At 41.2% G+C, this 27,863-nt stretch overlaps 1 protein-coding gene across 1 annotated transcript in view; it reads left to right on the top strand.

Moving 5' to 3' along the window:
* Window positions 1–27,863, top strand: part of LOC147733565 (aminopeptidase N-like) — a 268,819-nt gene that overhangs the window by 80,186 nt on the left and 160,770 nt on the right. Inside the window, exons 7-9 of the mRNA XM_086958151.1 lie at window positions 20,023–20,166; window positions 21,229–21,294; window positions 23,747–23,812. Coding sequence (XP_086814277.1) covers window positions 20,023–20,166; window positions 21,229–21,294; window positions 23,747–23,812 — 276 coding nt within the window. The remainder of the gene's footprint in view (window positions 1–20,022; window positions 20,167–21,228; window positions 21,295–23,746; window positions 23,813–27,863) is intronic.

The raw sequence follows: 27,863 nt of genomic DNA, 5'->3' as shown, positions 1-27,863 counted from the left end.
GGTTTAAAGCAGCAGGCTCAGGAGACAGGAGCAGCAGCAGTTTGTGGTGAGGGATCTCAGGCAGCAGGCTCTGGAGATAGGCGCAGCAGCAGCAGCAGTTGCTTGTGAGGGATTTCAGGCAGCAGGATCTGTGAGCAGTGGAAATGTGGGGCTCTTTCCCATACATATATAGCCCCCGGGGGTTGTTTCAGTTGTTCTAAGCTGTTGCAATTGGTGTTCCAGGTCAGTCTTTTTCAAATGCATCTAATGACCGGCTCCGCAGTGGCAGAACACTCCTACTGTGATTTTCAAATCTTGCATTGTGCTACCACGATTGCGGTTCCCATTGACTGTAAGGGCATGGTCCATGGTGGTGACACACTGCAGGAGCCAGGTGGGTGCAACTGTGGTGGTGCATCTTTCAATTGCAGCCAATGACCTGCTCCGCAGTGGTGGAGCACGCCTACCGCAATTTTGAAATCATGCATTGTGCTACTGCGATTTCCTGTTTGGAGCACGGGGTGGTCCCTACTGCATTGACCTTGTCGACTATCCTTGCCCACATTTGTGCTCTTGTGGCTAATGGAGTCTGTTGGACCAGGCTACCAAACATTTGTGGCTCTACTCTGATTATCTCATCTACCACTACTGTCAACTCACTCTGTGAATTTGGGCATTTTCTGTGGTGCCATGGTGTGTGATGTGCAGAGGCGATAGAGGTGCAGGTGTGGAAGTTGTGGTGGTGCTGTGTGTGTTGTGAGTAGTGATGGAGTGTTGATTTGCCTCTCCTTTCAGCAGTGGTGTATGTCCCTTCACTTCTGGAGTATTGCTAGGATTGTGGTCAGGTAAGGGGCTGGTTTTATACTCAGCAATGTGGGTGTGTCAAAATGGGGTATTGCTGTCAGGTGTGGTGTGTGGGTTGTCCTGGGATTTGTATTTTTGTAGTTGCCATGTGGGTGTGTCATTGGGGTATGTTAGGTGTTTTTGGGGGAAGGGCTAGTTTGCTGTGTGCACTTTGTGGCCTTGTTTTGAGTTTTTTTCTGTTGACCACCATCTTTGTCACGAAGCGTCTGCAGCGGTGGCTATGCTATTGCTCTTCCGCCGGCTCTCCCATTCTTCACTGTTTGGGACGGCGGCGGTCGGAGACAGTGGAACGTACCGCGGTCACATCAGGGATATCCTAATTTTCCGTGCGGTCTCTCTGCTGTCCTGGTGGCGATTTGGTGACTTTCTGCCGCAAATCCGACCACCACAGAGAATTTTTTCCTTCTCCGCCCACTACGGACGTTTTTTCGTTGTCTCGTTCCGCCACGGTCAGATTTTTGGGGCGGTTGATCCTAATTGTACCGCTGGTTTTTCTGCGGCACCGGCGGATGGTTCATTTCCACTACCATGGCGGTCGGGGTGGTTTTCCGTATGCCATCCTAATAGACCCCAAGGTTTTTGCTGGTCTTAATTTTGTCGCTGCCTCATACTTACGCGATCCTTGGAAATATGGGGCAGTGTCAAAATCAATGGGTGTTGCTGCAGAAGGCCCACCGCAACACCCATTGCCCACCCTTTTCTTGCTAAGTGCAGAGTAAGAGGGGACTTATTCACAAGGCCGCGTTAACCCATGTTAAGTGGCCTAATGCTACCTTGTGAATAAGGAGAAGCCTCTATCATCCCAGAAACGTCAGAAAAAGTGGCGTTCCTGTGGAGGGGGCACTTGTAAATATGCTCCAAAGTTCCATCAATGATTACGATTGAATGAATGAATGAATGAATGAATGGGTATCTTATAATGCGCGAAACTTAACCCAAAAGGGCATCAAGGCGCAGACAACAGACAGACATAAAACAACATGGGGGATATCAAAAAACTTAATAAGCCAGGGAAAAGAGCCAGGTCTTCAAAAGTTTACGAAAAACCCCTAATGAGGGTTGACTGGAAAGCTCAGATGGAAGCGAGTTCCATAATTTGGGAGCCAAGATAGAAAATGCTCTTCCTCCCCATCTCACCCTGTTAAATCTGGGGACGATGAGAAGATTTCTGGAGGCCGAGCGAAGGGATCTGCTGGGGATATAGGGACTAACAAGGGATCTAATCCCTTCGGATCCTGAACCAAAGACTGCCCTATGGGTTAATCAGAGAATTCTAAAAGAGATCCTGGCCTGAATTGGTAGCCAATGGAGATCTTTCCTGGCCGAGGTAGCAGAAGTGCGCCTAGGGAGGTTGAGGACCATCCTGGCAGCGGCATTTTGGACAACCTGGTGGCACTGAAGATATTTCTTGTTAATGCCCCCATATAGCGCATTGCAATAATCAAGCCTGGATGAAACCAGGGCGACTGTTGCCTTTTTGCGCGCATCAGGTGACAGATATGGGGCAATCTTTTTTAGAGTCCACTCCGAATGATAATACAGCAGGTGGCCACTGTTCTGTTGTGATCAAATGAAAGGGCAGGATCTATAAGTATGCCCAGATTCCTGGCCGAATGAGTAGGCTTGGGACAATCTCCTAGGGAGGCCGGCCACCAGTCCCCGTCCACAGCTCTTGACTCCCTCCAAAGATCAAGACTTCCGTCTTTTCTCCATTGAGCTTAAGATGGTTACGTATCATCCAGTGTGATACAGCCTCCATGCAGGCTCAAAATTTGAGGGCAGAGTCATTTATCGGCAGGGCGGGTGAGACAATAATTTGAGTATCATCAGCGTATGACAATACCTGATACCCAAAAGATCTTACAATCTTAGCAAGAGGGGTCACGTAGATGTTAAACAGTACAGGGCTCAGAGCAGAGCCCTGAGGGACCCCACATTGCACCACCTGAGAGGGGGACAAAAATTTGCCTAATTTTACTCTCTGCCGTCTCTGATGAAGAAAAGAGGAGAGGAGATTCAGAGCACTGCCCTCCACCCCTATCCCCTTTAGCCTGTCAACCAGGATTAAAGGGGACAGGGTGTCAAACGCTGCTGTCAGGTCCAACAGAACCAACAGCGTGGTCTGTCCTCTGTCAACCTCTGATCTAATATTATTAACCACCACTGTGAGGGCGGACTCCGTGCTGTGAGCAGCACGGAACCCATGTTGGGAGATATCCAACAGATTCTCCCTCTCCAGATAAGAAGACAAATGGGACTTGAGATGGGCTTCTAAAATTTTGGCAGGGAAATTGGTCGAATTTTTTTTAAAACTTCCGGGTTCAGGGAAGCCTTTTTTAGAAGAGGTTTCACAACTGCGGTTTTCCAAACAACAGGAAAACTCCCTTCGGAGATGGCCATATTCATGACCTCCAACAGAGGGGGAAGGACAACCTCTCTAAAAGCCTTAAGCGTTTTTAAAGGGCAAGGGTCCAAAGGAGAGCAGGATTTAGTAGCATCCAAAAGACAATTAAGCTCTTCAAGTGACAGCCTAGGAACGTTTGTCAAACGAGGACAGGATCCTGCTTCGGAGAGCCCAGCCATGACAGAGTGGTGGGGTATGGAGGTAATGGGTGGCTGAATGGTATTCAAATCGAGATTTTGAGTTTCAAGGGCATTGTGTATGTCAGCGATTTTCGTATAAAAGAAGTTTGTGATGTTGTCACATAGTTTTTGTGTCTCAACAACACAATTTACAGATCTAGTTGTAGACAAGGTATTGATAATCTTAAAGAGCTCTCTTGAAGATGTAAGCGAGGCAGTGGTGTTGCTGAAATAACCCGTTTTTTCCTCTCCTATCGCTTTTTTGTATTCCTTTAAGGCCTGTTTATGTTGGCTCAGCCCGGAAGAGGTGGGTTGAGCAAGCCAGGATCTTTCTTTTTGCCTGCATTTTCTGCCGCAGCAGCCTCAGGCGTTCAGAATACCAAGGAGCAGAAGGGCTCTTCCTGGCCGAGTAATGTTTTTTAGGCGGCGCTAGACTGTCCATGGCCCTACCTAGGGCATTGTGCAGTTTACATGTCGCAGCATTAGAGTCAGTCAGGAGGGAAGGAATGACCTCCTCCAGAAATGGAGCTAAGGAACTATTACCAACCTCTTTATAGTTTCTTCTAGTTTCCCATACATTCATATTCTCATGTTTGGGGACGAAGGGGGGAATGTTTAGAAGGAAAGGGACTGCCCGATGGTCTGACCACAATAAAGGAATTGGAGTCCCAGTCAACACCCTGTTGTCATTGGAAAAGATGCCATCAAGAGTATGGGCCCGCTACCATTTGGGTCAGCCCACAGGCATTCAGGCCCTCAACAAGAGCAGACGTGTCTCTGTCCTCTGTTGCCTCCAGGTGAGAATTAAAATCACCCAGGAGGGTTAAATTAGGTCTATCAATAAAGGGCTCTAGCATTTCAAGTAATTCTTCAGAGAAGGAGACCCTAGGGCCAGGAGGCCTATAACAGAGAATACCAGAGAAGGAAGGCGTAGGAGCGAACAATATGGAGAAGTGTAAAGTTCATATTTATCCGAAGGGGACGAGAGGGGGTCAATACGACAAGTAAAACTGCCCGTACAGAGAATTCCCAGCCCTCCACCTCTGCGCCATTCTCGGTCCATTCTAACCAGGGCATAGCCCTCAGGAATAGCATCGACCAGATTAGGGCCAGCGGACTCCGAGCCCCATGTCTCAGTTATAAAGACCCACGGGGGTTTCCTCTGAGATACAAACTCTTTAAGGGCTATGTTGTTTTTAACCTTTGACCTGGCGTTAATAGGAAAGCCAGGTTCCATTTCAGAGTGGTCTGACACCTTAGCTGCCGACGCTCTTGTCCGATGTTTCGGGGGCTGTCGAGTACCCACAGCTAGAGTAGAATTACAGCCACAGGTAATAACATCAGGAGCTTTAGTATGGTGGCAGGCTAGCAGGGGAGGTCAAATAGAGAGTAGTGAGGAGACGGAGTATAACTCACAGTCAGCAGGAAGAACAATGCGAGGTAAAGCCACCCTGGCTCCCTGTGCTTCCTTGGTGCTGACGGGCGCAGACGGGCTGGACTCAGGCACGACTCCGGCGCAGGTCCGGTGCGTCCGCTGCTCGCGTCCGCTGCGCGGAGGCATGCCCTTCCCCTTTTATAGTCAGCGCTAGACTGCTAGAAGCGCTTCCTCCCAACCCAAAATGGCCGCTCCCAAACTATCCCCGAGACCGGCCGACTCAGCACCTAACTCGGCTAAGAGCTGGCCCAAAGTGTGGGAATTGGGGGAAAACTATTTTCGAAGCGCTCGGTAATCGAGCCAAAGTGCAAATGCAAGTAAGTAAAATTTTTAAAACAGGTTCCAAAATCCGTGGCACATCAGGGGAGGGGTACAGAGGCACAAGCAGTACATTAGCAGAGTAACCTCCCGGCTTCCGCCTCAGGAGTAACGAACACACACACAGCAAGGAATAAGCCCAACCAGAAGTGCCCCCTTTTATACTCAGCGCTAGACTGCTAGAAGCGCTTCCTCCCAACCCAAAATGGCCGCTCCTGAACTATCCCCGAGACCGGTCTACTCAGCACCTAACTCGGCTGAGAGCTAGCCCAAAGTGCAGGAACTGCGGGGAAAACTATTTTCGAAGCGCTCAGTAATCGAGCAAAAGTGCAAATGCAGGTAAGTAACATTATATAAAACAGGTTCCAAAATCCGTGGCACATCAGGGGAGGGGTTCAGAAGCACGAGCAGTACATTAGCAGAGTAACCTCCCGGCTTCCGCCTCAGGACTAACGAACACACACATAGCTGACAGTCTGATATTTGTCTCACCGCCCCAGATGCAGTGTACCTTCACTGTAGGTGGTAGTGAATGTCAAGAATACTGTTTAAAAAAATATCGAGTTGCATAAATATTGTGTCAAAAATGTATTCAGCACAAAAATATCAAGAATCAGAATATAGAAGGTAAGACTATCGTGTTTTAATGTATATAATATTGTTTTAAAAATATTGTTATACAATTTTCTTTTTAAATAAATTTAACATATATAAGGTATCATTCTAATTTATGCATTTAGTTTAATTAATATAATTGTTTACATTTTTTAATAGTTTGGAATTTTTTGTAATTCTTTATTTAATTAATTTGAGAGCAAATAAATAATTTCAACTTTTTACATTTAATTTATAATTGACTATTTATTAGTGGGTTGCTGAGTTTGTAGGGGAATAAGATGAGAAGTTAACTAAATGATAATTTATTGATTTTTATTTTACATTTCTATTATGTTAAATACTTAAGTGATAATAATGTAAATTATTTAATTGATCAATGCTTATTTTAATTATGTAAGTGCATTTTGTGTTATTTAATGCATATTTTATTTTTTCATATTTTAACCCCTTCCCTGCTCATGACGAGCTCAGCTCATCATGCAGTACACTGGTCGTGTGCTCATGACGAGCTGAGTTCGTCATGAATCATGGACTATTGGAACTTCCAGCACGGGAGGGGAATTGCTCTAGCAGTCAAGGTGTTAATTACTAATGTATAATTCAATAGTGGGTTATTGAGTTGTAGTGGAATAAAGTTGGAAGCTATTTAAAATAAAAATATTATGTTATATTTTTAATTCTTTTTAATATTGAAATGGTAGTTAATAATGTAAAATGTGTGTACTCATTTCTAATTTAGTAGCAGAAAATGAAAATAAATGTAAACTAAAAACCATAATAACATTAACATAGCAATTAAATAAATTGAATGACATTGAACCTAATATGAAATATCAGTTGCATTTTAAAGAATGAATGATTACATATACTTATTGCTAAATGAACAATTATTCAAATACAGCAAATAATTTACAAAATCCATAATTGATATATTTACAAAATCAATTACTAATTAAATTGTGAAAATTAAAATGAATTTGTAAATAGTAAAGAGCTGAATGTCAAAGAATTAAAAGGTAAGTAAACAAACAATCGCAAGTCTTGATTGATGAATTTGTTTATTTTCTTTAATTCATTCATAATTCTTTCTTCCTATTTTTTCTCACAAATGTGCATCCAACACGCTTTACCTTCAAAAAGGCTTTTGTCAGGGCAAAAATGTGTTAAGCTCTCTGGGAGGCCAAAGATCCTCTTTAATGGGCAGTCACACGTAATTGTATCTGTCATGAGAGCAAACAACTATTTGTTCCACATTCTTCCAGCAAATTCAGAAGAGCACAAGACGGTGAGTCACATCGTACCCCCAAATAATTTGTGAATTTCTCACGTAATTACCAAATATCCATCACTTCTTTTACCCATGGGTAACCATGGGTACAGCTTTTTCAATTAAAAGAAGTGATGCATATTTGGGAATTACGTGAGGAATTTACGGTATTTAGACAGAAATGTCGGCTTATACAATATCAAGTTGTACAAATTGTGACTGAAATATCGACAGTAATAATATCGTGGTCAAGAATATTAATTTTGAAGTAAGAAATATTGTTTTTAAAAATATATGTCATTAATATTGTTTACAAAAATATAGCTGTTGAAAATATCGATTTATTTTTCAATTGGTGTTATGTATTTAAGTATATTTTTAATGTATGTGATGTATGTTTTTGGGGGATAAGTATTGTATATGTTTTTTAATATATGTTAAAATGTTAGTAGTTCTCAGTTTTATTTTAATGACATTTTGCGTTTTTTAGTTCTATAGTGAGTTGTGGGTTTAGAGGGGAATAGGGCAGAAAGTACTTCGGTATAATAAATAATGATTATTTTTGATATATTCTTAATATTTATTAATTGAAATTTTATAGTGTTAATTGTGGGAAGTAATGTATTATTAATTATTTACAAATTGATGTTAATTAATTGGTAAATAATTATGGTAATTGTGTATTTTTTTAGGTGCGGGTTGTGAGGTTTATAGGGGTAATAGGTGGGAAGTGATTTCTTTTTAATTAATTTGTAATAATTTGTCAATTGATCTTAATTAATTAATTAAGAACTAAATATGGACATTTTGTAATTAATTTTAATTGTGGATTTATAGGGGTAAAGGGTGGGAAGTAATTTTTTTTGATGAGTTAGTCATAGTTGTTAATTGATATTTATTAATATTTGAAAATTCATTATGGAACTTGTGTAATCAATTTTAGGTGTGGGTTGTAGGGCTTTTAGAGGAAAAGGGTGGGAATTCACTTATGTTTAGTTAATTAATAATTAGTTGTTAATGAATATTATTTAATTTATTTTAAAATTAAATATGGAAATTGTGTAATACATTTTAGGTGTGGGTCATGGGGTTTATAGGGGTAAAGGGTGGGAAGTAATTAATGTTATATTAATTAATAATGAGTTGATCATTAAAGTTATTAATTAATTGATAATAATTAGGATAATTGTTTATTTTTGTGTGTGTGAGTTTTGGTGTTATAGGCGTAAAGTGGAGAGTAAATTAATGTTACTTATTTTATAATTAGTTGTTAAATACTATTAGTTTTTTTATTGAAAATTTATTTTAATTGTGTACATCATTTTTTTACAGTTTAATTTTAGCTGTGGTTTGTTGGTAATATAGGGGTAAAGTGTGGGAAGTTAATGCATTTTTATGAGTTTAATTTGTTTTTTAATTAGTATACTTCTTTAATTGATAATTCACCTTATTAATTTTGGAAGTACATGTTTTTGTAAATTTAGGTTTGTGTTGTGAATTTTGGGGTTTTACAAGGAAGGAAATAAAAAAACTAAATTTATGTAATAATAAATGTTTTTGTTTCTAAATAATTTCTAAATAAAAATATTTATTTGTTTGAAATTTATTTTTTAGTTAATATAATATTTGTAGGTATTTGTCAAATGTATTTATTATTGTAAAATGTTTAAATTTTTTTATTATAAATATTATTATTAGATATATATTTTTTACATTTTTTAACATATCGATATCTTTTTTTATTTATTTAGTTTTTTAAATATTTTCTTGTTGATATTTTGTTTGTATTTCATTTTGAACTGACTGCAGTCGGAATATACATTTTCACCCCTCTGCAATCCAACACCTTCCCTACTGTTGCACTGACTGGAGCGGGAACAGTAAATATTATCCCACCACTATCCAGCAATTTCCCTACTGTTCCACTCACTGGAGTGGGAATAGTATTTTTTTACCCCTCCGCTATCCAACACTTGTACTCATTGAATTGGGAATAGTAATTTTTACCCTTCCGCTGCGCAACACTTTCCCTATTGTTACACAAAAAGCCCGATTCCGATCTTGCTGGGAAAGCCCTCTAGCTGACTCGCTGCCGTTGAGCTTTCTGACCGATTCCAGCTCCTGGGCTCCGAGGGACAGTATGATGCGCCGCAGTGCTGACGGACTCGGGTGGCTAAGTGTACGTTGCGTACATGTGCTCCAACAGACAAAAAAATGCACGTCTCGGGCAAGGGCGCCCCCTGTCGCAGGGACGCCTTGGTGTTGCCCACACCGTGCATGCATGTGTAACAGGGACCCTTGGGACCCCCCCAGTGATCGAGTTGTAGGGCCCCGGGTGAAGAGGGGTCCGCTACAGACTCTCAAAGTCCTCTTCTAGGAGCTTTTTCGAGTCAGAGTGTCCGAGTCGATCCGGCTATTTGACGCGCGCATCGTACTTCGCCGCTCGGGAATCGGATCGATTGTGCTGTGCACGTTGATGAAGTCGGAGTCGTCCGGACGGCTGACCTGCACGAGTCGGTTGGAGCTCAAGGTGATCCTCACATTGTACCTGCTCGCTCGTAAAGCGGCAGGAGGTGTCCTGAAATCGCGCATACCAGACGGAGTCGCTCCTGGCGGATGCCGGAATCGGGCCCTTACTGAAGTGAGAAAAGTCATTTTTACCCCTCCACTATCCAACATTTTCCCTATTATTGCACTCACTTGAATGGGAATAGTAATTTTTACCCCTCCACTATCCAACATTTTCCCTACTGTTGCACTCACTGGGGTGGGAATAGTAATTTTTACCCCTCCGATATCCAACACTTTCCCTATTGTTGCACTAATTGGAGTGGGAATAGTAATTGTTACCCATCTGCTATCCAACACTTTCCCTACTGTTGCACTGACTGGAGTGGGAAATTTAAGTTGAAAGATTTTTGAATAGTTTAATGTTTTAATTTAGAACAGTAGCGGCTCGTGGACGGAGTGCCGTGAGGCGGCAGGGCAGGGCGGAGGAGGGGCAGGGTGAGGGATAGTAAATTCCGGCTCACGGCCGACCGGAGTAATGTAAATAAATGAACAAATAAAATGAACTCTTTATTTCTTCACATTACTCTGGTCGGCCATGAGCCAGAGTTTACTACCCCCACCCTGTCCCTCCCCCGCCCCACCCCACTGCCCCGTAGCACTCCGTCCACGAGCCACTACTGACATAGAACATAATGTTTTTTTAAATTAGATTTCATGTTATAGGTATATATATATATGAACGATTATGGTGATAGAGCAATAAAACTATTGAAACCACAGGAATTGGGTTTGTTTCCGTCCTTTCCTGAGAGAAGGGTAGCTGTGAAGAACAGGCAAGAGCAATATATATATATATATATATATATATTTTTATATATATATATATATTACCTACTGGCGGTCGCCAGTAGGTATATATAGTTAGGATTTTTTTCCTATGGGATTTTTGAAAATTCTATGTCGAATAACTTTGGCGTTTGTGGACGGAATTGGCTGAAATTATCAGGAAAATGGCACATTTTGTTTCTGAGCAGCCCTTGAAAATTCGGGGGGGTTTCGTCAAGGGGGGGCCGAGAACAAAGGGGGGTCCCAAAACGCGTTTTTTCCATTCATTTTTCCATAGGGCGGTTGGAATCACTTTTAGCTCCAACGGATGAATGGATTTACACGAAACTTGGCAAAATTGTAGATATGGTTTGCCCGACGTGCCTTTGCTACGTCTTAAAATATGTGCTCCAGTGGATTTTGAGAAATTAACGTTTTAAAAAAGAGATATATCTGTGACAGCGTCCCGGTTAGCGCCCCGGTTCGCGTACCTGACGCGTAACGGAACTTCGCTAGGAGAAGCGGATAGCTCCCCAGTTACTGTGAACATTCTAAACAGTCCGGAGCGGCCGCCATCTTGTGTCTCGGTAGGATCGAGACACAAGATGTGACAAAATCAAAGGGGGAAATGAGCATAAGGGGGCAGAGTAGATCCTACCTGATCCCTAGGTTTGATGAGGGGGCTTTAAAAGTGCCCCGCGGGGAAAAAAAACCCATAATTTTTATTATCGTTTTTTTTGCGGGGGGAGCGCTCGGTACGTGCACCGGGAAATGGTCCAGGAAGCGTAATATAGGGAAAATAGGATGAAACAATGTTCAAATAATGTATGTATATTGATTGTTCTTTTTGTTGTATTTTCTTTTTTATTTTTTTTTATTTAAGTACCAACATGTAGGTACCAATGCAGAGTCTAAAAATAAAAATACACCGTTTCCTTTGTAGATATCTTGCATGTTGTTTCAGAAGTTATTGTGGTATATGGAATTCATAGCGTAGTCTGTCAGGAAAGCAGAAACACCATGGAGGCAGGAGATGATAAAGAGATGTTAAATACACATTGGAGATAATATAGTCGAAGAAAGGAAGTAACTATGAGCAAACTTACTATGTAACACAAAAAAGTTGCACAGTATATTTAAAGTCTGATTTTACATTATAATCAATTTGGTACTAGTTTAAAAAATACATATAAAAATGAATAATGTCTCAAACAATTTTTGAATTATTAAATATAAATTTATTTCTCTGATTCGTTTTCAAAATTAAAAAAAAACTTCTAATAATTAATTGTCAGAAATGTTCTCATTTTCAATCAGGTAATCTAATGATTCTACACATTGCAGAAGTTCAAAGTCCCGTGATTCATCAAAGAATTCAGAGTCATTGGGTTCAATTTCTGTATCTTTGTTGCTTTCCAGAACAATTTCGATGGTATTTTTTTGCTCTCCTTCCATTTTTGTGCTGTAAATTGAATTTTAAAAAAATATATCAGTACAGATAGGGCACTGTTGGGTTTAAGTACAGACAGTTAGTTTGGTTTTATAAACAGTGATTTTATCTTTGGGCAGTGTATGGTATCAGACTGGAAGTAGAAATATAAAAAAAATTATGTGATAAAGCCTAAGTAAATTCTTAATTATACAAGACAAGCCTAACTCCATCCATAACTAAAACAGAGAAGTCTATCTTATTCTATAACTATTACAGATGGATAGTATATAACTATCAGAAAATGTTTTCCTAATTAACTTAAAGTGCAGAACATACTTCAGTTTTTAAAATAACATCTTACCTTTCAAAAAGAAGTTTAAGTTCTCAGTTGCAATGCACTTGATATGTACTTCAGGAAGTAGTAGTCAAAATGGCTGTGTTTCTCCCTTTTTCCTTATATATATTCAGGTACATAACTAATCAAATGTCATGAAATAATAGAAGATATAGAAAGTAGCATTTTAATTGGTTGTCAATTCTAACACTTCATAAGTGTTTTTGTTAGGTAATTTACTTCAGGATATTTAGTCAGGCTTACAGCATAATTTTCTCAATGGAATTCAATCAAATTTGGGTAAATGGTAAGGACTGCTATGTAGTAGGGCCTATTCTATATTTGATGAAAGTGTCTGTAGTGGTTTTTCTGTAAATTACTTTCCCACCTTTTTTTATCGAGCGCTTACCGGTGCGCTCCCCGGTACGCGAACCGGCAGCGTTACGGGAGTCCTCCATTTTGTGTATTGGTAGAATTGAGACACAAGATGGAGGACAAACAATGTTCGGAATGGGTAGAAGGGGGCACGGTAGACACTTTGTGACCTTCTAGGTTTTCTGAGGGGGGCTTAGGACGCTGATATATGCAAAAACAAAAAAAATAAAATTGAAAATTTCGCGGGGGGAGCGCCCGGTACACGCACCGGTAAGCGGACCGGGGAGCGTACTTTGGTGAAAAAAAAAAATTAGAAAAAGATAAACGTTTTGAATGATCAGAGGTAGGGTAGCTCTGAAAAGAGCTATTTGGTTCTGTGGCTAATTTAGGTACCTACAAGTAGGTTCCAATGCACAGTTTTAAATAAAGGACGAATATTCTATTCCCTTCATCGGAGAAGTGCACACCATCTCTTCTGTAGATGTCTTGAATGTTGTAATGCAAGTTATTGTTGTATATTAAACCCATTCCATAGTCTCTCATGTAAGCAGAAACAGATTTATTCACATGTTTCCGTGCTTTCTCAAATTGTGAAAAAAATTGGTTGGACCACTTCCATTTCTGTCTTTGGCATATATTGGAATATACCAAGGCAGTTTGGGGAAAAAGTGTCATCAATTGATGAAAGGTGTTCTTTAAAAGCATTTCCAGACCAACCCCAGTCATAGTACCCAAATCATTTCCACCACAGTGCACTATTAAGAGGTCAGGGTTTGGCAGATGCATAACTTTTTTTATTAAAAACATATAAAATATATTTTTCATTTAAAAGAATAATACTTTTACAGCTTTTGATATTTGCTATTAAAAAACCTTTGAAATTCACTGAAAAAACCATAGGTTATAGACCATATATAGTTAGGAATTAGCATTTACAAAACCTTGAAAATTCAATTAAAAAACCATAGGTTATAGACCATATATAGTTAGGGATTAGCATTTACAAAACCTTATTTTACTCAAACAAAACCATTGAAATTCGCATATATAGTTAGTTGCACTAACTATATATCGCACACCCGTAATCCACTACTGATGATGTCACATATTACATCATTCATGACATAGTCGGGGCGGGCGGGGGTCACGTCATGGATAGAGCCAAACAGCAGCAATATCACATCGCTCCAAAAGAAAAGTACACTGTGCTCAATACCAAGAGCCCCAAATAACAAAGGGCACTAATGATCGCGGCGGGGCCCGGGCTGCTGGACAATGTCGGGGCGGGCGGGGGCGGGGAAGCCTGATATCTCCCGGACAAGGTCGGGACGGGCTGCTATTCTATATATATATATATATGTATATATATATATATATATATATATATATATATATATATATATATATATCACGCTCAACTCCAGAAAATCTCCTTCGGAAGAACCGCACTCGTGGAACCAAGTTTTCAATGCTCACACCATTGTATTTTTAATTACAGAGTTAACAGACGCGTCTGTTAACACTGTAATTAAAAATACAATGGTGTGAGCATTGAAACTTGGTTCCACGAGTACGGTTCTTCTGAAGGAGATTTTCTGGAGTTGAGCATGGTGTTATTGCGGGCGCCCATTACCGCATACCCTACCCATCCGCGAGTGCCTCGATTCCCAGTGGGACAGGGAGCATATATATATATATATATATATATATATATATATATATATATATATATATATATATATATAGATATATAGATATATACATATATATATATATATATATATATTTATTTGTACATTTTTGTAAAATTAAAAAAATTAAAATGAATAGTTTATTATATATATTAATTATTATGAATGTACGTTTAACATTTTTTATTAGGTTCATTTGTTATATTTGTTCAAATGCATATTAAGTCTGATAAATGTTTAAAAAATTCATTTTATAATTTAATATATTTAATGTTTAGTATTTAATTGTATCTATATATATAAAAAACAAAGTACGTCTGTCTGTTTGTCCTTCATGCATTACTACACCATTCATCCGATCGGCATGAAACTTTGGGAAGTTGTTGAGTACTCTCCCGCGAAGGTTTCTGGCGAAAAAAATAAAAAAATGTGGTAAACGTTGTTGAGTACACTCCCGCGAAGGTTTCTGGCAAAAAAAAAAAATATATATTTTTGTTAAATAGCGGCCCCAGGGCCCTCATAATCTTTCCAATACTGAAAGTTTACAGTTTCCAGTGCGACTCACTTTTGCAATGACCTTCACAAGGACAATCGCTGCAAGTGTGTGGACTAAGAGGTCGTTTAGGATGGCGGACGGACTTTGTCCATCTGCCATCCTGTCGTGAGAAGGGACCGTCCGCCATAATGGTGTAGGTCCCGTGCGCCGAATTACGATGCACCCGCCACAGTGGCGGGTGCATCCCACATTTTTAACATTGTGGCGGGCGGTGCTGAAAGCACCGCCCTCCGCAATGCAAAAAATGCATGTTGTGCGTTTCAAAGTATAACATGCCATGCACCGCGCGGTGCCTGCCATGTTGTACTTTGAAACGCAGGGGGGTACCTCCCACCCCCACCTTCACCCTGGGGACCCGCAACGGGCCCCCAAAGCAAAGACAGTATGACTTTTCATGACAGCATTGCTGCCACGATAAGGCATTCCCCAAAGCCCATCCTAATATGGCTGGCGGTGTCTCATAGACATGCCACCATATTAGACCTTTTCCGCCACGGTGGCAAGGCGACCGCGGCAGAAAAGCAGCGGATGGTCTTCCCGTCTGCCGCGGAACCCCAGCCATCCTAATGTGGCGGGGGTCATTTAAGGGAGGATGGCGGACGGATTGCCCCCGCCGGGCCGGCTGTGGCTACCACCAGCCCAGCGGGGGGAATCTGTCCACCATCCTAATCAACCCCTAGGTTTGGAGAATCCGTGCTTCTCACAACTGTATGTGGCCAGCTCACGCGTCGGAAAACCTTCTGATTCATTTGTGTACGCACCAGACGGGAAAACAAAAAATACTGTGTATCCACAAGCACTCGAATAAATAAACAGAATTAAAACAACACTTTAAAATGTTTTCCATATTAAAATGAATACATTTCAATAAAAATGACACAATGTAAATTGAATGTTATCATAACAAGTTTCCTTAAATTTCCTTTATTCTGAGATCGCAGCAACGCGCGACGGGTAAGCTAGTATATATATAAAAAACTATATTTTTTTTCTATCAGATTTTTGACGTCGATATTTTAGGTGTCGCTCATGGTGCAAAAATGTGGCTTTTGACTTACTAATAAAATAAACGATTAGTAAGAAATCAAGATGTTGTTTGACTGGGGTGTGAGCCCTAATTGAGCAGCAACCACAATCCTTGTCAGTGTAAGGCAAAAGCCAACCCTAAATTAACCTGTGTTCAACCCTCTAATAGCTGGGCACAGAGCAGTCTTGCTTAACTTAGAGGCAATGCATAAAGTATGTTGTGCAACACATCAAACAGTAATAAGGTAAAAAAACACCACACAAAAAGGACCCCACACCAAGATAGAAAAATACAGTGCTTTAATATGAATACAAACAAGACAAAAAATGACAAAAATCCAATCAATAGAACCGTAGATATGGAATTTGAAAGATTTAGGGAATATAGCACCAAAAAGCACAAAGCACCCACTATGAATATCTAATCGCGCCGAGTTTGGACAAAGTCATAAGTTTAGGCCGACCACAATGGAGGGTCATCCAGATATTTGGACCCAATTAGGCCCGTTGAACAGAGTACCTTAAATCCTGGTTTGCGGGGCATTGCGAGGTACCGTGTTGAAGATCACGCCGCCGAAGCAATGCGTTTGTTCTGAGATGCAGCGAGGAAGGGGCGCAAGGTACTGCATCAACAAAGATACCATCGTCAAATGCTTCCGATGCTGTGTGTTGTGAACTGTGGTGCATGCACACAGGGGGGCACATGTTGTGCCCCTTTGCATGCACCGGAGCTGCAGAGGCACAAGAAGGCCCCCTTTGTTTACTTTCCGCCATGGTTTTTATGGAGGAGGAACCTCCATGAAAACCATGGCAGAGAGGAAACTAATAATATGCTTGGTGAGAATGGAGGTTCCCTGGCAGCTGCGGTGGGGCAATGGCGTAATAATAGGGTAATAGAATTAGGGCCGTCACCACCCCTGCTTCCCCCAAAAGTCTGGTGGTCTGTGGTAATAGAGCACTTAGTCATCAGTCTAATGGTGTCCTGTCTGTGAGTGTGTCAAGAACCAAAAGAGACGGTGAGTAGTCTGCAAGAGGATCAATGGTGCTGTTCGTTATGGCTTTGTAAATGATGCACTCTATCTTGGCCAGTATTGTCTTTTAGCAAGCTCTCTTTTTTGCAGACATTCTGCTCAGACACTGAACTGCGCACAGAGACTCAGGACCTCAATGAATTCTGGTGTACCAAAAACTCACATTAAAACCCGAAATTCCCTACCAGACTAGCATCAGTGTCTCATTAGCTCTTCGTCCTATAGCAAAGTAACCAATGATTAGACAACCCAGAACATGCGACTAAGGTTACCTCAGGTAAGGTGGCAAACATGAGCACTCTTTCATTATACTCTCATACCAGTCCAGAACAGGGAGTAAAGGGAGACATGTGCAAGTTTGAAATATTTATTTTAACGCCGTGATCCCAGGTGCAGCATCTTAGCTAATACAAGCAGACATATGATAAGAAATACGATTGTCAGCATAGTTACTATTCCATAAAAGGGAGAAAGCATGTTATAATGCTAAAGTGAAACAGGTTAAGTATATACCTATATTTCACCCTCCCTTGCAAGTAGGTTATTTTATAACTAAATAAGGTCTCTTAGGCTTGCATAGGCGACCCCATACCTCAAGGATGAGCGGGAGTGAATCACATCAAGTTCTGCACACGCTCTCAGCATACAAATGTTCTCCAAGTGTGTTTAATCATGCCCACACAGTGCATTATTAAAGGCGCCAGTATCTGAGGTGGCCACAGCTGCATATGTGTTATGTCTAGAACGTGCGCTGATCAGTTCGAACATCAGCTGATCAGCGTTGAGATAACCTTGAAGACCTCAGCACTCACTGTTCAGACTGAGCTTACAAAGCAAGTCTAGCAATGTAGAAAAACAAGTGATTCTCATGTGAAGCAAAACACTTAGACTAACTCTAAACAATTAATAAAGTGTGTGCCGTGTGCAAAAGACAGCAAAAGGTAAAATGGCGTTTACACTGCTAATAAGCTCATGCTAACTTAACACTGTGTGAATGCAAATTTCAGCCCCACTACACTCTTTGGAGCGTTTGAGTTTAGCACAGGTTGAGTGATTGATTCCCAACTAGCTTCATTAAATCAACAGGCAAATTGTTTCTAAATTAAATTTAAGACGATCTTGTTAGAATAAACTTTGGAGCTATATTTGTGATGTGATTGCCTGCAAACTTTGCGCTTTCTGGTCTAGGTCCTTTCAACCCTGCGTGTACATGTATATTACATGTTGAAATAAATACCTATAAACTATCCAGGGCTAATTAATTCCTGCTATAAATCCTTTAAAGAGATAGCACTGTAATCTCTTACCATTGGCCATTAATGCATACAACAAACTAAAATCTTCAGCACTAAGGGCCTCATTACGATGTCCATCGGCAGTAGGATTTTCCTAACACGTGTCGGAACCTATGTTTCCGACCGGCTGATTACGATAGAAAGGTAACCGTTCTGTCATTCTGAATTGGTTCCGACCGTCATTCGGAGCCTCTGAGTCAGTCGGAGCCGAATCATACAGCTCTACGAATCGCGTTTCCAGCCAACGTATTACAATGTCGGAGTTGGACAGCCATTCTGAGTCGGTCTGTCCGAAATGGAATGGCTGCTGGAAGCTGACTTTGGATGCCCCTAGCAGGCCCCCCTTCACCCTGAGGCCTCCGGTTTGGGCCCATGGGGGTACCCAAGGGACCCCTCTTTAAAACCATGCACAGTGTGGCAGGTAGCATGGGGTGCCTGCCACAGGGTACAAGTTTTTCCGCAACAACCCCTTTTTTCAATGGGTGCCTGTGTTGTCCGTTGGAACACAGATTCCCATTGAAGTCAATGGGAGCTGTTCCGAACGGTGTTCGGAACCGTCGTAGTCGGTCGGTCGGACTCACCAAACGTGAGTTGTTCTTAACCAATTCTGACAGGGATTTGGTCGCATTGTTTTCCGATTGACATCGTAATGCGGCCCTTAGTTTTGTGTCTTCTTTTCTGATGAAAATATCAATCAATATATATGCCATAAATAACCTGACAGAAAGTTTATTTTTAATGCATATTTTGTTTGTCCGGTCTTCACATCTGAAGTAACAGTCGCAAAAATAAATCAATATGGGACTGATGTACAAAACCTTTTTGTGATTGCAAACTCTGTGACTAACTAGGGTATAAGAATATTGTACCCGAGTTACTACCCACACAGGTTTTTAACCACACTAAGGGCAACTTGTAATAAAGGATGACTGGGGTGCATCCTAGGTAATTCTATCTTATAGTATCTAGACCCCGTCGGGAGAAATATATTAAGAGCACCATGAAATACGGTTGAGACCATGTGGGGTTGATATTGACCAGGATGAGAGCAGATGATGAAGCATGATACCAATAGGGTGTGTGGCGCTCACTAAAAACCCAGTAGGGATTTTGGAACTGAGGTCAGTAATAAGTAACCTGGATTCTTATTCAGGAGTAAGGGAACTCATTTGTCATATAGCATTAGGGAGGTGGTATCCTGTGATCCCATCTTGGACAAGAAAATCTCCCCCTTCTAGGGAGTATCTGGCAATATTCCTTAGGAATTGTGAAAAAGGTCCCTTGCAGGACATCGTCCATATAATTGCAGCCAATCACAGTGGTTCACAAATTGCGACTTGTCTAATGAATATTAATTAGGCAGGTAGTTCTGTGATTACTTGTGACGTAGTGGTCTAAAGTAGCTGGCGAAAGAATAAGGGGCAGAGAGTCAGGCGATATGTCAAAGTGGAGGTCTGACACTGTAGCAGTTGTTAAGTAGTGTTAGTCCAACTGCTACCTCTCACAGCCCCTCTCAACAGAATAAATGAACAGTTTCCCACAGCCAAGACGCCAGCTGAAGATCCCTTTTGTGAACTGACTTTTCAGTACAAAATGCTATTCCATTCGAAAAAAGTTGTTGCACGAATTGCAACCACTTTTTACAAATGGAATATTAAATCAATAGGACTTAGGGTTGGTGTCAGGGAAGTTATTACACTTTGCATGGAATAGTAGTATTACAGTGACAGAATGTAAGAATATTTGTCTGTGCATATTGAACAGGAAAATGTGTTGCATGTCTAGAAATTCTGCCAAGCTACTCAAGCAATGTCATACTATGATATGAGCAGCATCTGCGACTTCCTGACTGCATTCATTCATTTCTCCTAACTTTCTGCAGAAAGATCTTATTGTGCTTAATGATGTCTATGTGGTTATGGACATGGATGCACTGGCTTCCTCCCATCCCCTTTCATCAAGAGAAGATGAGGTTAACACCCCAGATGAGATCAGTGAACTCTTTGACTCCATCACCTATAGCAAGGTAATGCCTTCCTAATACTCTTGGTCTATAAACAATGTTTTCTGTTTTCCGTAATTCAGTACCTATAATTCGAGTTTCTATTGCCATTGAGAGTTTTCACAATTTGAGGAAGGTTGCCTTAAACTAGATACCACCAATGTGATGCATACAAATAAATGACTCACGTTTTGTAAAGTTTTGTTGCTGAGTATTGACACCTAATCAACATTTGGTAACTCATCCAGAAAGTAAACAAGCATTTGCAATGCAATCGGTCTCGCCTTTAAGACCTTATATGTATTTAGTTATGAAGCAAATCAGACTGGGTGCTGAAACATCTACTGTTCTTTAACATGTAGAGAGAGTAAGTACCAAACTGTGTGACACGCCCGGTATGGGAACACATGGGGAGAAATATTGCCTTTCAGCTGGAAATGGTGTAGTCCAAAGCTCTGTTTGTAAAATAAAATCAGGGCCTTCCGTGGTCATATCACTGTAAATACAAGATTAGAAAAACATATTATTGTCTACAGGTGCTCGTGGAAGACAATTCCTCTGGACTTGAATCTATAGAATGCTAAATTGATTCTGGTATTTTACTGACCTCTGCTGGTCTTTTTCTATCAAGAAAGTTAAATAGAGGCAGTTGAACAGAAAAAAAGTCCCTAAGCGGAAGCAGAGCCCACAAAGTACATACACATATAAATATGTACTAAAGTATATACAAGAGGTCTCGAATGCTCGACCTAAAAAGATATTGGTCCACTGACATTCACAAATATGCTTGCCTTGGTGATGATGGGCAATTTCAACACAACAGAAAGCTCAAAGAATAACGTACAACATGACATATCAATCTGTTATGACACACACTTGCCATTCAATCTGTACATGCTCTACTCTTGTTGTGATGTTCCTGCTATTGAAGATCCCCTGTAGTGATCAATTCTACGCTGTGATCTTCCTTTCGTTTTTGCTTAAAATGTGATTATCTGACAAATAATGATAATTGTTGATCTGTATCTTGTGTCCGACTCACTTTTTCCCTATTTGATTTGTTGTTATGTTCTTGTGTGTTACCAGGGAGCGTCAGTGATTCGGATGCTTTCAGAATTTTTAACAGAACCTCTATTTGTGGAGGGGGTAATTGTAAGTATGTAACAGACTCTTGTCACCAACAGAAAACATTACTGTTCCAAGTCTGAGTTTAAGAAGATATTGGTATAGGACTTCAATGTTAAGTCATTAGCTTAAACTAGTCCATTGCATTCTTGATTCACTCACTTTATGTCATCACAGCATTGGAAGCAGTAGAAAGCTACGGAAGGGCAGATGTGGTGCAACCACCACAACCAGTCGTCATGGGCTTGAGGAGTATTTAGGAACATTAGGAAAGGAGGACACTGCATCTGCCAAGTCTGAATGGGATTGAGGAGGAAGGGGGCGGCAGGTGTAGTCCTAGTGTTCATGGAAAGGTGAAGGTGGAGGAACACGTCAGGGCGGTAGAGAAAGGGAGAAGGAAGTAAGTTATTTTGTATCAAGATAAAACTAGAGGTAATTCCTGAGGGAGTATGCCATTTTTTACCGCTGGCCCATGGTCTGGGTGGAAGGTTCAAGATGCGACACCCAACACATGACGTTTTGCAAGGGTATCAGTCTTTGGAGGATAGGTGAAGCCTTCACCAGTGACATTGAATTAAGAAGTTAAACTATGCTTTGGGTTTGTCAAGGAACATATTCTCCACGCGTGCACAATAACTGAATGTTTTCCAGCTACATGATGTCACTGTCACGCAGGGAAGACATCCTGACACTATAAGCATCTCAAAAATATGGAGGGGCACTGGAGTACCACAGGGTCAGAGGCACAACGGAATATGTTTTTATAATGGTACAGGTAGGTGGGATGTGATTGTCGACAGTGGGGAAGGCAGTGGGTCTAATCAGCTAGGTAATGTACGAGGGACAGAGAGGCAGGGAATGTGTCATGTTGGCGATCCAACAGTTGCAGCTGTCAGATAGTGTTAGTCCAACTACAACTCCTTGCAGTCCGTCTCAACAGAAGGAACAGTTTCCCACAGGCACGGATGCCAGCGGAAGATGCCTTTTTTAATATGTATGTGGCATCTCATGGGCAACAAAGTTTATAAAAGATATGCACAAAGTAGCAAGTCACATTACTTTGACACCTCGCTCAGTCCCAGAGTTTTCAACGGAAGGGGCCGCCGAGCAGACAGAGTGGCAGACTGGGGGATAGGTGGGGCAGGAGACAAATGAAAAAAAAGCATCTTGCTCCTCTCTTCTCAGAGCACGAGTTCTCAGGGTGTACTGCGGCCAATCCTGATGTTGCTTTCATGCTGCTGAAAGCAGCGTCGGATTGGCCTGAGTGCCAATGGATTAAACTCCCACACAGGCTGGGAGCCTGTGCCTGCTCTCTCCAATCCAGCAATGCAGCTGGGGTTGGCAAGAGCTTCACTGCGCATGTAGGTTTGTCCAGCAACACACATGCGCAGTGAAGGAAGTGCCAAACACTCCCCCTCCAGCCTGCCACAACCCTCGCACCGACTCAAAGCCTGGGCTTGTAGAGAAAAATGAAATGATAATAAGCAAGAGTTTATAATCGTTTTATTTTTCCGGCTGCTGGCAGGTGGGGCGACACTCCTCCGCCATAGCGGAGGACCTGCTGCTGGTTATCAATCTCTGGGTTGTAAGAAACACCATGGATAATTAGAGATTTGCTCTCATCTATGATGTTATTTCGCACCCTAGTAAATATCTCCATTTGTCGTACCTGTCTAACTGCAATTCTATTGATAATATAACCGAACTAAGGGCCATCTGTATCAAGCCTTTTGTGAATCGCAAAAGCCGAAATTCGCGGAATTTCGGCCTTTGCGAATCGCAAACGGCCTTTTTGCATGTTTTAGGATGTATGAAACATTTGCAAAATAAGGAATAGCAAAGTTTTGCGATTCCTTATTTTGCCATAGGATTTAAGGAATCGCCATTTTGCGATTCCTTAAATGCTATGTATGTAGCATTTTTGTGTTGCGAATTATGGTTAAGAATTCGCTAATTACCACCAACTTGTAGTTGATGGTAACTTGCGAATTCTTCAAAAAATGCACAATTTGGCATTTTTGAAGGTGGTATGTGATGCACACACATGCCCATAGGGCATGTATGTACACCATATGCACACACATGTACATTTAAGGGGTGCAGCAGGGTGTCTTTGAGACACCCCTGCACCCTTGAAGTAATTCTCAAATTGCGATTAGCAAATTGCGAATTTGAGAATTATTCCTTAAAAATCGCTATTTAGGAATCGCAAAAGGGTTAGTTGATACATATGGCCCTAAAGACTTACGAGTGAGGAGTGTAGCATTTGCCCAATATAGGCCTGACGCAAATATATATTTCTATTTGAAAAATCTGTGTGTTATTTGTAAAACGAATGGGCAGTTATGAATCACCAAATCTTTAGTGATGTAGCTGACCGCAGTGTCATTACCCTGTGCCAACTTTTACTTCCAGTGTTCCTGTTCAGTGTGGCGAATTATTAAACCTCTTTATATTAATATATTCATTTTTTTCACAGTCATATCTCCAGGCATTCAAATATGGCAACACGGTTTATGATGATCTGTGGTTTCACTTGCAAAAGGTACGTGCTACATCTTTGGCATCAAAATGGGTAGCTTTGGAGCCCACAGATTCTCTCTAGTAATCGGATTTGCTGGACCAGTGTAGCTTTACGTTTCATGGTGGCTGCTTGCCACCCATACAAAGATTTGAATGCATGGTGTTCCCTGTTGTTTCCAATCTCATCAGAAGCAATCCCCTAAAGTGTTTATGGGAAACAAAAAGCCCGGTTTTGCTTTTAAAATGACCTACTCCATATCAAAACCAAAGAAAAGAGTGTCCTTTCTGTAGCAGGTAGCAATGAGGAGGGTCATCTGATCGTCAATAAAAATTGGTTGATCTTGCAGAAGAAAGAATGAACCCCTTCGGCTAGTTGAAGGGAGAGTGTATTCACTCATTTCATGGTATGTTCTCAACCAACGATTGACTATCAGGGCAAAGAGAAATGCAATGTTGGCATTTTTTAATATATTTCAGCATAGCAATGTTTTTATTCTGGGAAGTGAAAATAGATTATACAGATTGATAAATGCTGATTAATTTGTGAAAATTTAAAAACCTGTAACTCGGAAGAAACGGGCCAGTTTCTCATTTCGACCTCCCTGCTAATCCATAAAACAGCAACTCCAAGGGCCTCATTTATGAGGCCGTGTGTTACTTATACGCCGCCGGTGCGTCACTTTTTGTGACACATCAGTGGCGTAGAAAAATGTGCCTTGTTGCGCCATATTTACAAAGTGACGCATCTAGGTAGATACGTCACTTTGTAAACCCCTGCGCCACATTATACCTGCGCCAGGTATAATGTATGCAAGGGGGGCGTATTGACGCAAGGAAGAGTCATAGAAGTGACGCAGTGAAATCTATGAAATTTCACTGCGTCACTTTTAGGACGCTGTTGCGTCAAAATCTTGCGCCTGCCTCACAGCAGGCGAAAGACTGGCGCAGGCCCTTTCACATGGGGACTGCCCCATTTGAAAGGACGCATTGCTGGAGTTGCGTCACTTTTGTGACACACTCCAGCAATGCGTCACTTTTGCGCTTACAGATACGTCAGAAATACTGACGTATCTGTAACTCCTTGCGACATGATGCGTCATACATTAAATATGACGCATCAGGAATGTCGTAAGGAGTGCGCACTGAGAAGTGACGCATCACTGCTTTCACGCAGCAATGCGTCATTTCACATAAATGAGGCCCCAAGTACTTGATGCCCCTGTCAGCCATTAAGCCTCTGCGTAGGTAACCCACGCGCTGACTTAATTGCCAAAGGATTTAGGGCATGATTAAGAAATGGAGAGGGACGGAGGGGGGCAATAAAAAAATCTTATGATTCAGGAGTAAGTGGTACACTCTGAGGAGAATCCATTAATGTAATTTTCCCCACTGTAAAGATAATTTCTTAAGGAAAATTCCGCTTTGGATACCTATCCGGGTTTACCGGTTCTAAATAAGACCATAATACTTCAAAGTGTGCTCCAAAAGAGTAGTTTTAGCTCACCTTAAACGACTGAAATCAGTAATAATCTAAGCTTACTGTATTCCAGGAATGGGTTTATCAATTTAGGTGCGGGTACCTCTACCAGCTCAATAAACTCACTCTGAGTGGCTCAACACAAAATTCTGAGAGAATCTCTCATCAACCTCTGATAGCATAAGCGGCAGGCAACCCCCAGAGAAGAGTGTTAAGTTCCAGCAGCACCAACAATTTCAAAGTAAAGAACACAAAATATGTAAAAAAGGAGAAAAAAGACCCCAAGATTATTAATATGGGTTTAGAAGAAACCGAGATATGAATTTTTGGAGTTATAGAGTAGAAAGTGCCAATATAAAGTAAAGCGGCATTCAAAAGTTATCACAAGTTACACTTTGTAATAGATTTGGACTTGAGCATGACTTAAGGCTAATCACGATGGAGTAGGGGTCGGTTACATCAAATCGGTCAACTTTGTCAAAGTTTTTACCTTGGGACCTAGTCTCTTAACCTCAAGTCAAATTCGTCCAGCACGGCATAGTCCAAGGCTGAGGCTAGCCAGAGTTCCTCAAAATTGAATACATCGTTGTCAAGCTTCTGCTGAAGCCTTTTCGTTTTAGTGCCAAATTCTACAAGTAGAAAAAGTCTGGATTTCATAGCCTGGTAAATGTTGTACCTTTTGACTTAGTCAGTTTTTTCGAAGTTGAAATACTCAGCACAAAACTGGCAACTGTAGGGAGGCAGTCCTCCACAAGGCAGTATACCGTTGCCTTGAGATCCCTCTGAAGCAGCTCTCAATGTGATTCAAAGCCATGAGCAGGACAAACCTTTTTTGCCCACTTTGGGTGCAACTGCCCGAATAAGCCTCAGCACTTTGGAAAAAAAAGACTCAGGCCTGATTTAGGTTCTATCAGACTGGTTAAAACATCACAAACATGACCAATATCCTGTCCGCCTTCACACAAGTGCATTATATCCTGTGGCACTTGTAATAAGGTGGACATCTAACTCATTTAACAAACTCCAAATCAGCCCTAAATCCCAACTTGTTCAGATTTCTTGGAAAGGTCCTTCTAGTCATTCCTGCAGCCCATACTTTACAGCGGCAGGCCTCTAGACATCAGTTCTCTTTCCATCAAGGTTTCCAGCAGGAGCCAGCCCTGTGTGGTCCGGTGGGTCCTTTTACAGTCAGGAGTCTTTCTACTTTTAGTGTCCCTGAATCATGCAAACAGGAGGCATACCGCTTGACCCTTGGAGGCCAGTTGAAGATACTGTCTGGTAGAGGAATTTAAGAGTAGTTCAGTCCTTTGGGGAGTCCTGTTTTTCCAGCCAGGCCATCTTCTTCAGATGGAGTCATCCCAGGTCCTGGAAGTTTTTTTTGCAGTTTTATCTAGTGTGAACTCAACCCAAAAGTATTGGAGTACTTTACATCTTTATATGAGTACCAGTTACATTACAAAAGATCACAATCTTTTTTTAGGCACAGGGAACCTAAGCTCTAGCAGTAATGCTGCACCCTCTCCCCAAGAATGTATGAGGAGGTGGTGGCTCTGGTGTCAGCTTTATCCAGTGCACAAGCCAGTTATTGGAGATATCCTAACACCCAGTCCTATTTTCTCAGAATTTCTCTTTCTCTTGTTGCAGCATGTTTGCCTTATTGTAAAATTAACAATGCAGCCTATTTCAAGGTGGTAGAACCCAGAAGCCACCAAGTAGGCATGTTTCAGCTCCTTAGCCGGTCGTTTATTTAGATGAGCTCTTCTCCCATTGCACAGGGGGAAAAAAACTGTTTTTATTCCTTAGTTTGACTGGAGGTTGGCTGTCTTGGAGAGTCTTGGGAATGAACATTAGTTTTACTTGGCATCTCCAGCTCAAAAGAAGTAGCGCAAAAACAGTTTTTTGTTCTGGCAACTGTTGTGCTCCACTCTTAGAGACTAATGCCTGCTACATTGTCAGTAGTTAACACCCATTTGCTCTTCCAGGGCTCAGATGCAGCCTATCGTCCCATGACCAAGAGTTGTTGACTCTCCCTACCAAGTATTGTTATTCTAGCTCTGGAGGTGTGACGAGTGGTAAAAATTGGTTTAAGCAAGTTCTGACTCAGACAGCCTAATGCACATTTTTACAAAATTACTTTTCACCCTAGGGTATTAAAATGTTACTTTCAAAGCTAAATCTGATGGGAAAAAAAGTAGGAAAGAACTTTGAAGCATATTTCTTGCATTTTGATAAGCAGAGATAGGAAATACAGATTTTAAACCCATCAAGGTATGTTCAAGGGAAAGCTCAGCAAAGCCTACACATGGAAATAGCTTTTGGGTTTTATTTTGCTGTGAAGTATGGATTTTTCATTATTCCAAAAGCACTTTTTCTGGTATGCGTCATTGTAGTGCTTTTAATCCACATCTAAGGCAAAGCACGGTGGTGTTCAGGTAAGACATATATTTGTGTTATATATATGTGGATGGTGTAAATGCACACTGCTGCCCACATGGCATTTAAATTCCTCGACAGGTGCATTTTCAGCATCATCTGCAATGGTCTTAGAAGGCAGTTACATGGATCAAACTGGATGAAACCAATTGTGTCGATAAGA

The sequence above is a fragment of the Lissotriton vulgaris genome, chromosome 2_1 (genome assembly GCF_964263255.1).
Source record: "Lissotriton vulgaris chromosome 2_1, aLisVul1.2, whole genome shotgun sequence".
NCBI lineage: Eukaryota > Metazoa > Chordata > Amphibia > Caudata > Salamandridae > Lissotriton > Lissotriton vulgaris.
This window is presented reverse-complemented; position numbering and strand designations above follow the sequence as displayed.